This window comes from Pempheris klunzingeri, chromosome 13, assembly GCF_042242105.1.
Source record: "Pempheris klunzingeri isolate RE-2024b chromosome 13, fPemKlu1.hap1, whole genome shotgun sequence".
In the NCBI taxonomy this organism is placed as follows: domain Eukaryota; kingdom Metazoa; phylum Chordata; class Actinopteri; order Acropomatiformes; family Pempheridae; genus Pempheris; species Pempheris klunzingeri.
Genome location: NC_092024.1, coordinates 25370842 through 25382940, shown reverse-complemented (window position 1 = coordinate 25382940; position 12099 = coordinate 25370842). Strand labels below are relative to the sequence as shown.

General features: G+C 52.5%; 2 protein-coding genes across 3 annotated transcripts in view; one reads left to right on the top strand and one right to left on the bottom strand.

Moving 5' to 3' along the window:
• Nucleotides 1-490: 490 nt before the first annotated feature.
• The window catches only part of jmjd7 (jumonji domain containing 7), a 16762-nt gene continuing 5153 nt past the window's right edge, over nucleotides 491-12099 (bottom strand). Inside the window, exons 5-9 of the mRNA XM_070841817.1 lie at nucleotides 1428-1484; nucleotides 1176-1271; nucleotides 1014-1090; nucleotides 784-943; nucleotides 491-701 (exon numbers count right to left, since the gene is read on the bottom strand). Coding sequence (XP_070697918.1) covers nucleotides 613-701; nucleotides 784-943; nucleotides 1014-1090; nucleotides 1176-1271; nucleotides 1428-1484 — 479 coding nt within the window. The 3' untranslated portion in view covers nucleotides 491-612. The remainder of the gene's footprint in view (nucleotides 702-783; nucleotides 944-1013; nucleotides 1091-1175; nucleotides 1272-1427; nucleotides 1485-12099) is intronic.
• The window catches only part of LOC139211565 (uncharacterized), a 10751-nt gene continuing 418 nt past the window's right edge, over nucleotides 1767-12099 (top strand). The window contains exons 1-13 of one of the 2 annotated variants that reach the window (XM_070841811.1): nucleotides 1767-2398; nucleotides 4285-4487; nucleotides 4857-5124; nucleotides 5367-5444; nucleotides 5513-5662; nucleotides 5767-5913; nucleotides 6070-6318; nucleotides 6518-6655; nucleotides 6868-7111; nucleotides 7405-7680; nucleotides 7860-8087; nucleotides 8170-8301; nucleotides 11614-12099. The exon at nucleotides 11614-12099 is cut by the window's right edge and continues 418 nt beyond it. In XM_070841811.1, coding sequence (XP_070697912.1) covers nucleotides 1877-2398; nucleotides 4285-4487; nucleotides 4857-5124; nucleotides 5367-5444; nucleotides 5513-5662; nucleotides 5767-5913; nucleotides 6070-6318; nucleotides 6518-6655; nucleotides 6868-7111; nucleotides 7405-7680; nucleotides 7860-8087; nucleotides 8170-8301; nucleotides 11614-11969 — 2991 coding nt within the window. In that variant the 5' untranslated portion in view covers nucleotides 1767-1876 and the 3' untranslated portion in view covers nucleotides 11970-12099. The remainder of the gene's footprint in view (nucleotides 2399-4284; nucleotides 4488-4856; nucleotides 5125-5366; nucleotides 5445-5512; nucleotides 5663-5766; nucleotides 5914-6069; nucleotides 6319-6517; nucleotides 6656-6867; nucleotides 7112-7404; nucleotides 7681-7859; nucleotides 8088-8169; nucleotides 8302-11613) is intronic. The other variant, XM_070841812.1, reaches the window with a different exon arrangement.

The window sequence follows — 12099 nt, the reverse complement described above, 5'->3', positions numbered from 1 at the left end:
TGGATGTTCAGACAGCAGCTCCTGTCTGCAGAGGATGAACCCCTGGATGTTCAGACTATCAGTGGATCACTGAGAGACTGAAGGAACCTTAAAAACTGACAGGTTCTCTATGAGGTTCTGCAGCCTCTGTTTTCCTCCTCCAGAGGACGTCCCATGATGACGTCCTCTGGAGGAGGAAGTTACTCTCTCTGTCCACATCCTGGTGTCTGAATGACTGGTAGGTACTAAAAGTGTTGGAACTGGTCCAGTGGATCACTCTCTGCTAACACACCAGACTACATTCACAAAAACGCTCATTTTCCATCAGGGCAGGAGCTGCTGGTCTGCTGCTGCCTCAGTCTGGTGGTTTGGCTGAAGCCAAACTGTCGGTTCACTGATCAGGGCGACTTCCTGTGTCCGGAGGTGAAATGACTGCTTTAAAGGGTTTGTGGACCCTCCAACACCTTTTGTACCCACCTGTCATCTAGACACTGAAATGAGTCAAACACACTTCAGGTTTTAAACAAAACTTTACTGTACAGCTGTTGAACAAATTAACTGCATTAAAGATTTCATTATTTCTACACAAACCCAACGTCAGTGACACCGTGACATCATGCAGCTGCTGTGATGTCACGTGGACGCTGTGACCTCAGACAGCGTCTCCAGCAGCTGGAAGTAGTTGTACTTGATGTCGTACTCCATGTCATACCAGAAGTTCACTGCAGGAGAGAAAACACGCGGTGGCCGAGGAGCGTTTAAAATGTGAGTGTGCAGCGCTGTGGTGCGTTCAGGTGTCCGTACCTGCGATGCAGCCGTGTGTCTGCTGGACATGGTGGAACCACAGTGCCGGCAGGTACAGCATCTCTCCGGCCTTCACGCTGCAGCGGAGCGGCCGAGCGCTCCGGTACTGCGGGTACCGGTCCAGGTCTGGGTTTAGAGGGTCCAGAGGGATCCACGGGACCTGGGGGAGCAGGCGGGGGGGTTAATAGAGCAGAGAGCGCTGAGATTTACAGACTGATACCTGAACGCACCTTCTCAGAGCCGCTCTGGTCCACGATGTGGAACACACCGTCGTCCTGCTGACGGTAAACAGCCGGCTGGTACACACCTGGCAGACAGAGGCAGTTACCATGGTTACTGGTACAGGGGTTTCTATGGTTACTGTACAGTGTGAGGAGTGGTTGCTAGGTTACCGTAGGGGATGAAAGGCCGGTCGGTGGGCGGCAGCAGGATGAAGGTTTTCTCTCCAGAAATGACACAGTACAGATTCTCATAGTGGTCTTTGTGCACTGACACACACACACACACACACACACACACACTGAGAATCAGATAAAAACACAACACCCCCTCTGAAGGAGAGAACCTCAGTACAGCAGTGAAGTGAAGTAATGTACACACACACACACACACACTGTGTCTGGCGTGGTGCGTTCAGGTCTTACAGGACGTGACAGCGCTCTCCTCTCCCAGCCAGAAGTTGACAGCGTCTGGTGACTTTCCTACCGGAAGGAAACAGGTTGGTGGTGATGAGGAGAAAACAGCTGATTGACTTCATCACAGGCTCTTTTTCACAACATTCAAACTCAACAGTGGGGTCTGCCCCCCCCCAGTCTGTAGCTGTAGTTCTCCTCCGGGCCGCTGGCGGCAGCACCGACCTCCCGCTCGCATTGGCCGCCATCTTGGATCGTACACAGGCGGCTTCCCGCCGCTGAATAAGTTCACTTTACTAACTTTGAGCCCGCTGACCCCCCCCCCCGGACCCCCCCGAACCGTCACCGGGAGCCTCAGCTGTAACCCAGCTGGGTCGTTTCCGTCCCACTTCGCTCCGGCAGGAAGGTTTTGAAGTTGAACCGGATCAGCTCCGGTCCCGGTGAGGCGGCTGAGCGGGGACATGCAGCCCCGCTGCAGCTGCTGCGCCGCCCCCATCCCTCCCCAGGCCAAAGGCTACAAACGGAAGTCCCTGCTGTCCCTCCTGGACCGGAGGAGCGCCCGCACGCTGTTCCCGGACCTGGACCCGCGGGACGCTTTCCTGTGCTTCGGCTGTGTGCGGGACGTCTACCAGAGGACTAAGAAGTGCGGGAAGAGGCGGACCTATGTGGACCCGAACCCCCCCCACCGCCCCGCTGCCCCTGCCCGCCCTGGGCTCCCTCTCCCGGGGGACCCGCCGCCCCCGAAGAAGCTCAAGAAGAGACTCAGGTGTCCGCTGGACGAACATGACTACGCCTCCCAGGACCCGGCGCCCTCCTCCCGGCCCGACCCTCCGGCGGCCCGCCGCCTGCGCCGCGGACCGATCTCTCAGGTGTGCGCTCACCTGCGGAGGAAGAACTACAGCTCAGCGCTGAACCGGCTGCTGCAGCTGTCCGGGTTCAGGGAGGCTCTGGTCAGGGTGTGTGGGAGGGTCATCTCCACCGAGGTGAGTCACCTGACCGACCACAGGTCACCTGACCATCAGCAGGTCACCTGACCATCAACAGGTCACCTGACCGACCACAGGTCACCTGACCATCAGCAGACCACCTGACCATCAGCAGACCACCTGACCATCAGCAGACCACCTGACCGACCACAGGTCACCTGACCATCAACAGGTCACCTGGCCATCAGCAGACCACCTGACCATCAGCAGACCACCTGACCATCAACAGACCACCTGACCATCAGCAGACCACCTGACCAACCACAGGTCACCTGACCATCAGCAGGTCACCTGGCCATCAGCAGACCACCTGACCATCAACAGACCACCTGACCATCAGCAGACCACCTGACCGACCACAGGTCACCTGACTATCAACAGGTCACCTGACCATCAGCAGACCACCTGACCATCAGCAGACCACCTGACCATCAACAGACCACCTGACCATCAGCAGACCACCTGACCGACCACAGGTCACCTGACTATCAACAGGTCACCTGACCATCAGCAGACCACCTGACCATCAACAGGTCACCTGACCGACCACAGGTCACCTGGCCATCAACAGGTCACCTGGCCATCAGCAGACCACCTGACCATCAGCAGACCACCTGACCGACCACAGGTCACCTGACTATCAACAGGTCACCTGACCATCAGCAGACCACCTGACCATCAGCAGACCACCTGACCGACCATCAACAGGTCACCTGACTATCAACAGGTCACCTGACCATCAGCAGACCACCTGACCATCAACAGGTCACCTGACCGACCACAGGTCACCTGGCCATCAACAGGTCACCTGGCCATCAGCAGACCACCTGACCATCAGCAGACCACCTGACCGACCACAGGTCACCTGACTATCAACAGGTCACCTGACCATCAGCAGACCACCTGACCATCAGCAGACCACCTGACCATCAACAGACCACCTGACCATCAGCAGACCACCTGACCGACCATCAACAGGTCACCTGACTATCAACAGGTCACCTGACCGACCACAGGTCACCTGGCCATCAACAGGTCACCTGGCCATCAGCAGACCACCTGACCATCAGCAGACCACCTGACCATCAGCAGACCACCTGACCGACCACAGGTCACCTGACTATCAGCAGGTCACCTGGCCATCAGCAGACCACCTGACCGACCACAGGTCACCTGACCATCAGCAGGTCACCTGGCCATCAGCAGACCACCTGACCATCAACAGGTCACCTGGCCATCAGCAGACCACCTGACTATCAACAGGTCACCTGACCATCAGCAGACCACCTGACCGACCACAGGTCACCTGACCATCAACAGCCCACCTGACCATCAGCAGACCACCTGACCGACCACAGGTCACCTGACCGACAGTAACAGAACATTACCTGAAACTCAATCAATAATCAATAATAAGTCGAACATCCAGTCAGAAAAACACATTTTATGAATATTGGAGGTTAATTAATTAAATTTGTGATAAAATAAAACTTAAAATTAAATTAAAATTCAGACTTAAACACGATGAGAGCAAATCAATCAATCAGTCCGTTAATCAATGGGTCGATCAGTTTTGATAAATGGATTAAAACATGGATCCATACTTATTTCAGCGTATTTCATTCGATCAGTTTAAGTTTTGTGGACGAATGAACAGGTGACAAGATTCAGCTGAAAGTTCAATAATTCTGATTAGAAATCAAAAGGTAATAAAATGGATAAAGAATCAATTCTAAATGAATAAAACTAAAAGCTTCCAGGTGAGAAAACGACGCCTTGACTCCTCCTGTAAGAGGTGAGACCAGTGTCGTTGATCCTGAAGGAAACACCTGTCGACAGGTGAGCAGGATGTTTTCAGCGTTTCCTGTGTGACGTCTCTGCAGCGTAAACAGATGCTGAGTGACGAGGACGGTCCGTACAGGACGCCCTTCGGCCCAGACGCTCTGGCGGCGTTCGGCTGGGATCGGGCTACTTCCTGGGCCGAGGAGAAGGCTCCTCTGACCGCGGCCTGTCTCCGCTCCATGTTCCCCCCCGCCAAGAAGATCCAGAGGCAGATCGTCAACTACCGACCGGGAAAGAAACCACGGTGAGGACGCTGGGTTAACCCCTGACCTCTGACCCCCTGACCTCCTGACCTCTGGCCCTCTGACCCCCTGACCTCTGACCCTCTGAACGCTGCTGCTTCTTCTTCTGGTGACGTCGTTTCTTGGAGGACCTTCTTCTTCTTCATGTCCCTAAAATGTGTCCAACCTCAGCTAGAAGGTTCCAGAAGTCACTGAAGCAGAATGAGTGAGAAAAGGCTTCAGACTGGGCCACATGGAGTCCAGCTATCAGATCAGTATCTCCTGAGGCTGTTCATTCTGACCCCCCAGTCTGTTTTCCTTCTTGTTTTACATCCATTCAAACAGGAACGTGCTAACGTGCTAACATGGTCGCTCGTGTTCGCCCGATCCAGGCAGATGACGGACGCAGAGGCGAAGCAGACGTTGGACCGGAGGATCGGCGTCCTGCTGGCGGTGGCGCTGTACAGCAGCTCGCCCCGGGCCAGCTTCCTCCAGACCGCCTTCGGCGTGGAGATGCTGCGGCACCGCTGCCCCCTCAGACTCTTCGCTGTTGCCAACAGCCTCGGCCTCTCGCAGTCCAAAACCACCGCCAGGATCCACGCCCGGAAACTGGCCGACGACCACGACCGCCAGGTGAAGCAGTGGAGAGACGAGATCCAGGTGAGGAGCCGACAGTCCAAGTCCTGTTACACGACGTCCAGGAGGAAATATTCCAACAAATGTCTGGAGTTCAGTTCTGATTCTGCAAAATCACAATTTCAAGTTTGTTTCTCGTGAATTTACGACTTTAACGTTTGGAGTTTTTCCCTCGAGGTCGTTTTTGTTCCCTGAACTGTTCAGAAACGAGCCGGAGATTCAGGGAGATGATGAAGTTGTAGGTTTAGCCGATGTTTTTCTTCCAGTCGAGCAGAAGGACGCAGCACTGCAGCGACGACTCCAGGAAGGCGGCGCCCTTCAGCTTCACCTGGGGGAGAGTTCAGGTGAGTCCACCTGCCACATGAAGCCACTTTAAACGGCAGCTTCTGTTCAGACGTCGGCTCTGTTTCAGGTCCCGTCGGCCTCGGCGGAGCGAGGAAACACCGCTGCCACGTGGGCGTTCCGCTTCGCCCACCGAGGTCGGGTTAATTTTCGTTACCTGCACGGCCCTCCGATAAAAGCAGTCCAAGTGTCTCCGTGCAGCATCCTGCCGACCAAACAGGTGAGGTGACCGACGTGTGGAGGGTTAACAGCTCTCTGTCAGTCAATCAGTCAATCAATCAATCACTCAATCACATCTTCACCAATAACGTCTTCTTCTCGCAGACGTACGAGTCAATGCGACAACGAATGAAAACCATCGTGATGCGAATCATCGCCGACAACCTGACGGCGCTGAAAGGGCCGAGAGGACGAGTGCTGCGACACGTTCCTCACGTCTACGCCCACCTGATGAGGGAGGAGAGCGCCACGGTGAGTCAGCACGCCGCCGATAGCCCCGCCTCCGGTAGCCCCGCCCCCGGGACCACGAACAAGACGTCTCCGTTGACCGTGTTCATATAAACATCGGAGTGGTGGATGTGAATGAGTCATCAGAACTTCGATCACCTGTTTTTACCTTCCGCTCAGGTGAGTCTGGGCGCAGTGATACCGAACCCTTCGGAGACGTCCCTTAGCGCCGCGCTCGGCCTGAAAGACTTCATCCCCGTGGTTTCTGGGGCGCCGTACCACGTCCTGTGCTGCGGGGACGCCGTCGGCGCCGACAGGACGGACAAATCCCAGAACGACGAACAACCGAACCCGGAAACAGGAAACAGGAAGTTTGACGGACTGATCGAAGCACCGCAGGAGTTCAGGAAGGAACTCGTGTTTCATGAGGTGAGAAAATGTAAACAACAACAGAAGAATTAACATGTCCTCCAGCTCCTTCAAAGTAAAAGTCCTCCAGCTCCTTCACAGTAACAGTCCTCCAGCTCCTTCACAGTAACAGTCCTCCAGCTCCTTCACAGTAACAGTCCTCCAGCTCAAAGCCAGTGTGTACGTACTTTAACCAGTTGATCTGTGATTATTTTTTCAGGAAATGCTGAAGATGCTTCTCAGTGAGAAGAGCGAGAACGCTCGAGGAACTCTTCGTCACATCATCTCGCTGTTTCACTTCAAGACATTTAACAGCAGCGCCAAAGACTACTTCCTCAACATCTGGGACTTCATCAGGGTGAGGCTCGCTGGACAAAATGAAAACAGAAAGTTCCTGATTTCATTCCTGCTCTCCAGAGGCTGAACCCCTCTATGATCTTTCCTGTGGCGCCACCCAAAGGACGAACTTAACACGTTTATGTGTTCAGCCTGTGAGGATAAATAAGATGATGATAAAAGATCAGGTGTGAAAGTAAAGGGCACTAAATACTAAATGTTCTTTGCACACAGTTTGTGACAACAGCGTACGTGACTCTGTTCGCTGTGACGGACTGTGGTCTGGACTCAGTGGACCAGAGGCCGGCGGACTACCCCCCCCAGGCGTCTGCTCAGGCGGACTGGCTGAGCGCAGTGGCTCACAGGCTGGTGGATCTGGTGTGGATGCCTCCATCTCAGGAGGACATCAACGCTGCTGCTGCGGCTGGTCTCTGCGATGGAGACGACAAAGTTTCCCCCTTGTGTTACTGCAGGGAGGGTAAGAGGGTTAACCCCCCCCGCCACAGAGCGCGCTGTTAGCATGTTAGCATGTTCCTGTTAAATAAGAAGTACAGCAGACGGAGGACTCGTTCTCTGTGTAGCAGAAAGCTCAGACTTCAGTGAAAACAAGACGACTTCTAGAAATGTTACGACTTAATCTTCATTCTTAGGGTTCAGAAGAGTCCAGCGTTGGTTTCAGAGCTTCGTTCTTCACATTTCTACAGAACAGTGTTAGTAACTGTCGCTGTAGCTGGGTTTGCTGAGCGTGTCCTCTTGTCTCTGTCCTCGTAGAGAAGCCGGGTGAGCGGCTGGTCCGGTGCTGCAGTAACCTGTGTGCAGGTATCTGGTTCCACGAGGGCTGCGCTCAGGCCAGAACCCTCGCAGACCCCCAGGAGGACTGGTTCTGTAGTACGGACTGCAGCGCCGACGGGACCTACGTGTACTGTCACTGTAAGGAGCAGAGGGGGGGGCAGATGGTCCAGTGTGGACTGATGGACAAATGCAGGAGACACGAGTGGTACCACAGAGAGTGTCTGACAGCAGCCGAGCGGACCGCAGCCGAACAGAGTGAGAACATTATATCCTGTTGTTGGGTTTGGGGGGTTCTGGTGTTTTAACGAGTTCCTCTGGATCTGAACTGACCCTTTAAAATGTCTTTACAAAGCGGCTCCTGGAATAATGAGAACAATGAGTTAATAGTCTGGTTCTAAGAAGCGACCTGATTGGGTAACACGTTTGTGTTCCAGCGCCGTGGTTCTGCTCAGAGTCCTGCTCCACGGCGGCCGACGGCGAGGACTTCCTGTTCAACTACACGAGGGCGGTTGTGTGGGAGGGCCTGTACCACATGACCAGACGGGACGCCATCCAGGAGGGGGACGGAGACGCCATGACGGACTTCTGGAAGATGGACCTGGTTCTGCTGTGGACCCGACAGCACCTGCAGCTCTTCAGGAGCGGCCACCAGATGATCACCGGTACGATCTGATTGGTCCGTGTGACGAGCCCCGCCCACTGCATGATCACAGTCATGTTGTCATGGTTACCGTGTGTGAACAGGGGTGGAGGGGTTCTACCCGGAGCGCGTCAGACAGGACCTGAGATGGAACCGAGTGCTGAATCCTCAGGGAACGTCTGGAGGGAACGTCAGCGTGGACCTGCTGACGGAGCTGCTGATCGCCGAGTTCAAAGGTCGGTCACGCCCACGTGTTCCAGAAGAAGCGTCCTCTGATTGGTCGGTATCAGTCTATAAAGAAGCGTCCTCTGATTGGTCGGTATCAGTCTGTATAAAGAAGCGTCCTCTGATTGGTCGGTATCAGTCTGTATAAAGAAGTGTCCTCTGATTGGTCGGTATCAGTCTGTGTAAAGAAGCGTCCTCTGATTGGTCGGTATCAGTCTATAAAGAAGCGTCCTCTGATTGGTCGGTATCAGTCTATAAAGAAGCATCCTCTGATTGGTCGGTATCAGTCTGTATAAAGAAGCGTCCTCTGATTGGTCGGTATCAGTCTATAAAGAAGCGTCCTCTGATTGGTCGGTATCAGTCTGTATAAAGAAGCGTCCTCTGATTGGTCGGTATCAGTCTGTATAAAGAAGCGTCCTCTGATTGGTCGGTATCAGTCTGTAAAGAAGCGTCCTCTGATTGGTCGGTATCAGTCTGTATAAAGAAGCGTCCTCTGATTGGTCGGTATCAGTCTGTATAAAGAAGCGTCCTCTGATTGGTCGGTATCAGTCTGTATAAAGAAGCGTCCTCTGATTGGTCGGTATCAGTCTGTATAAAGAAGCGTCCTCTGATTGGTCGGTATCAGTCTGTAAAGAAGCGTCCTCTGATTGGTCGGTATCAGTCTATAAAGAAGCGTCCTCTGATTGGTCGGTATCAGTCTATAAAGAAGCGTCCTCTGATTGGTCGGTATCAGTCTGTAAAGAAGCGTCCTCTGATTGGTCGGTATCAGTCTGTAAAGAAGCGTCCTCTGATTGGTCGGTATCAGTCTGTGTAAAGAAGCGTCCTCTGATTGGTCGGTATCAGTCTGTGTAAAGAAGTGTCCTCTGATTGGTCGGTATCAGTCTGTGTAAAGAAGCGTCCTCTGATTGGTCGGTATCAGTCTGTAAAGAAGCGTCCTCTGATTGGTCGGTATCAGTCTGTAAAGAAGCGTCCTCTGATTGGTCGGTATCAGTCTGTAAAGAAGCGTCCTCTGATTGGTCGGTATCAGTCTGTGTAAAGAAGCGTCCTCTGATTGGTCGGTATCAGTCTGTATAAAGAAGTGTCCTCTGATTGGTCGGTATCAGTCTGTAAAGAAGCGTCCTCTGATTGGTCGGTATCAGTCTGTGTAAAGAAGCGTCCTCTGATTGGTCGGTATCAGTCTGTATAAAGAAGCGTCCTCTGATTGGTCGGTATCAGTCTGTAAAGAAGCGTCCTCTGATTGGTCGGTATCAGTCTGTGTAAAGAAGCGTCCTCTGATTGGTCGGTATCAGTCTGTATAAAGAAGTGTCCTCTGATTGGTCGGTATCAGTCTGTAAAGAAGCGTCCTCTGATTGGTCGGTATCAGTCTGTATAAAGAAGCGTCCTCTGATTGGTCAGTATCAGTCTGTATAAAGAAGTGTCCTCTGATTGGTCGGTATCAGTCTGTAAAGAAGCGTCCTCTGATTGGTCGGTATCAGTCTGTGTAAAGAAGCGTCCTCTGATTGGTCGGTATCAGTCTGTATAAAGAAGCGTCCTCTGATTGGTCGGTATCAGTCTGTAAAGAAGCGTCCTCTGATTGGTCGGTATCAGTCTGTATAAAGAAGCGTCCTCTGATTGGTCGGTATCAGTCTGTATAAAGAAGCGTCCTCTGATTGGTCGGTATCAGTCTATAAAGAAGCGTCCTCTGATTGGTCGGTATCAGTCCGTATAAAGAAGCGTCCTCTGATTGGTCGGTATCAGTCTATAAAGAAGCGTCCTCTGATTGGTCGGTATCAGTCTATAAAGAAGCGTCCTCTGATTGGTCGGTATCAGTCTATAAAGAAGCGTCCTCTGATTGGTCGGTATCAGTCTGTGTAAAGAAGCGTCCTCTGATTGGTCGGTATCAGTCTGTATAAAGAAGCGTCCTCTGATTGGTCGGTATCAGTCTATAAAGAAGCGTCCTCTGATTGGTCGGTATCAGTCTGTATAAAGAAGCGTCCTCTGATTGGTCGGTATCAGTCTGTAAAGAAGCGTCCTCTGATTGGTCGGTATCAGTCTGTGTAAAGAAGCGCCCTCTGATTGGTCGGTATCAGTCTATAAAGAAGCGTCCTCTGATTGGTCGGTATCAGTCTGTGTAAAGAAGCGTCCTCTGATTGGTCGGTATCAGTCTGTATAAAGAAGCGCCCTCTGATTGGTCGGTATCAGTCTATAAAGAAGCGTCCTCTGATTGGTCGGTATCAGTCTGTGTAAAGAAGCGTCCTCTGATTGGTCGGTATCAGTCTGTATAAAGAAGCGTCCTCTGATTGGTCGGTATCAGTCTGTAAAGAAGCGTCCTCTGATTGGTCGGTATCAGTCTGTAAAGAAGCGTCCTCTGATTGGTCGGTATCAGTCTGTATAAAGAAGCGTCCTCTGATTGGTCGGTATCAGTCTGTATAAAGAAGCGTCCTCTGGTTGGTCGGTATCAGTCTGTATAAAGAAGCGTCCTCTGATTGGTCGGTATCAGTCTATAAAGAAGCGTCCTCTGATTGGTCGGTATCAGTCTATAAAGAAGCGTCCTCTGATTGGTCGGTATCAGTCTGTATAAAGAAGCGTCCTCTGATTGGTCGGTATCAGTCTGTAAAGAAGCGTCCTCTGATTGGTCGGTATCAGTCTGTGTAAAGAAGCGTCCTCTGATTGGTCGGTATCAGTCTGTATAAAGAAGCGTCCTCTGATTGGTCGGTATCAGTCTGTAAAGAAGCGTCCTCTGATTGGTCGGTATCAGTCTGTATAAAGAAGCGTCCTCTGATTGGTCGGTATCAGTCTGTAAAGAAGCGTCCTCTGATTGGTCGGTATCAGTCTGTAAAGAAGCGTCCTCTGATTGGTCGGTATCAGTCTGTAAAGAAGCGTCCTCTGATTGGTCGGTATCAGTCTGTATAAAGAAGCGTCCTCTGATTGGTCGGTATCAGTCTGTAAAGAAGCGTCCTCTGATTGGTCGGTATCAGTCTGTAAAGAAGCGTCCTCTGATTGGTCGGTATCAGTCTGTAAAGAAGCGTCCTCTGATTGGTCGGTATCAGTCTGTAAAGAAGCGTCCTCTGATTGGTCGGTATCAGTCTATAAAGAAGCGTCCTCTGATTGGTCGGTATCAGTCTATAAAGAAGCGTCCTCTGATTGGTCGGTATCAGTCTGTAAAGAAGCGTCCTCTGATTGGTCGGTATCAGTCTATAAAGAAGCGTCCTCTGATTGGTCGGTATCAGTCTATAAAGAAGCGTCCTCTGATTGGTCCACAGCATGTGTACAAAACATCTGGATAATTTGTCAGACTGGTCCTTTACAGGCACAGCAGCTTACTGACCTGACTGTCCTCTCAGGTGTGATCGAGTTTGGTAAAGGCAGCTTCACCAAGCAGCAGGTGGAGCAGAGCGCCCACCTGGCCGGAGATCAGGCCAAACACCTGGACCGACTCTTCTTCACGGGGGGGAGCCGTCCCAACCTGTCCAGCCACCTGTCCCGTCTGACGGCTCCGGCCGGCGGCAGGACAGAGGACGTGTCCCACTTTGTGGAGGAGTTCAGGAAGGACGAGCTCTTCAGCTTCAGGCCGGGACGGAAGCACCGGGGCTTCGAAGGGTTCAGCTACCAGCAGAGGGTGAAGAACCCCCAGAGGCTGGGCAGGACCATCAGGAGTCTGTGTGAGCAGCTGGACCGCCACAGGGACCAGGTCCTCTGAGGGGGGCGACAGGTGAGGACGAGGAGTCACATGACGACATGTCAACCGTCTGTCCATCATCATTCCAGATATTTAGTTCTGATGCTACACTGACTGATGGAGCAGCAGCTCTAAAATCCCTGTTTTAGTG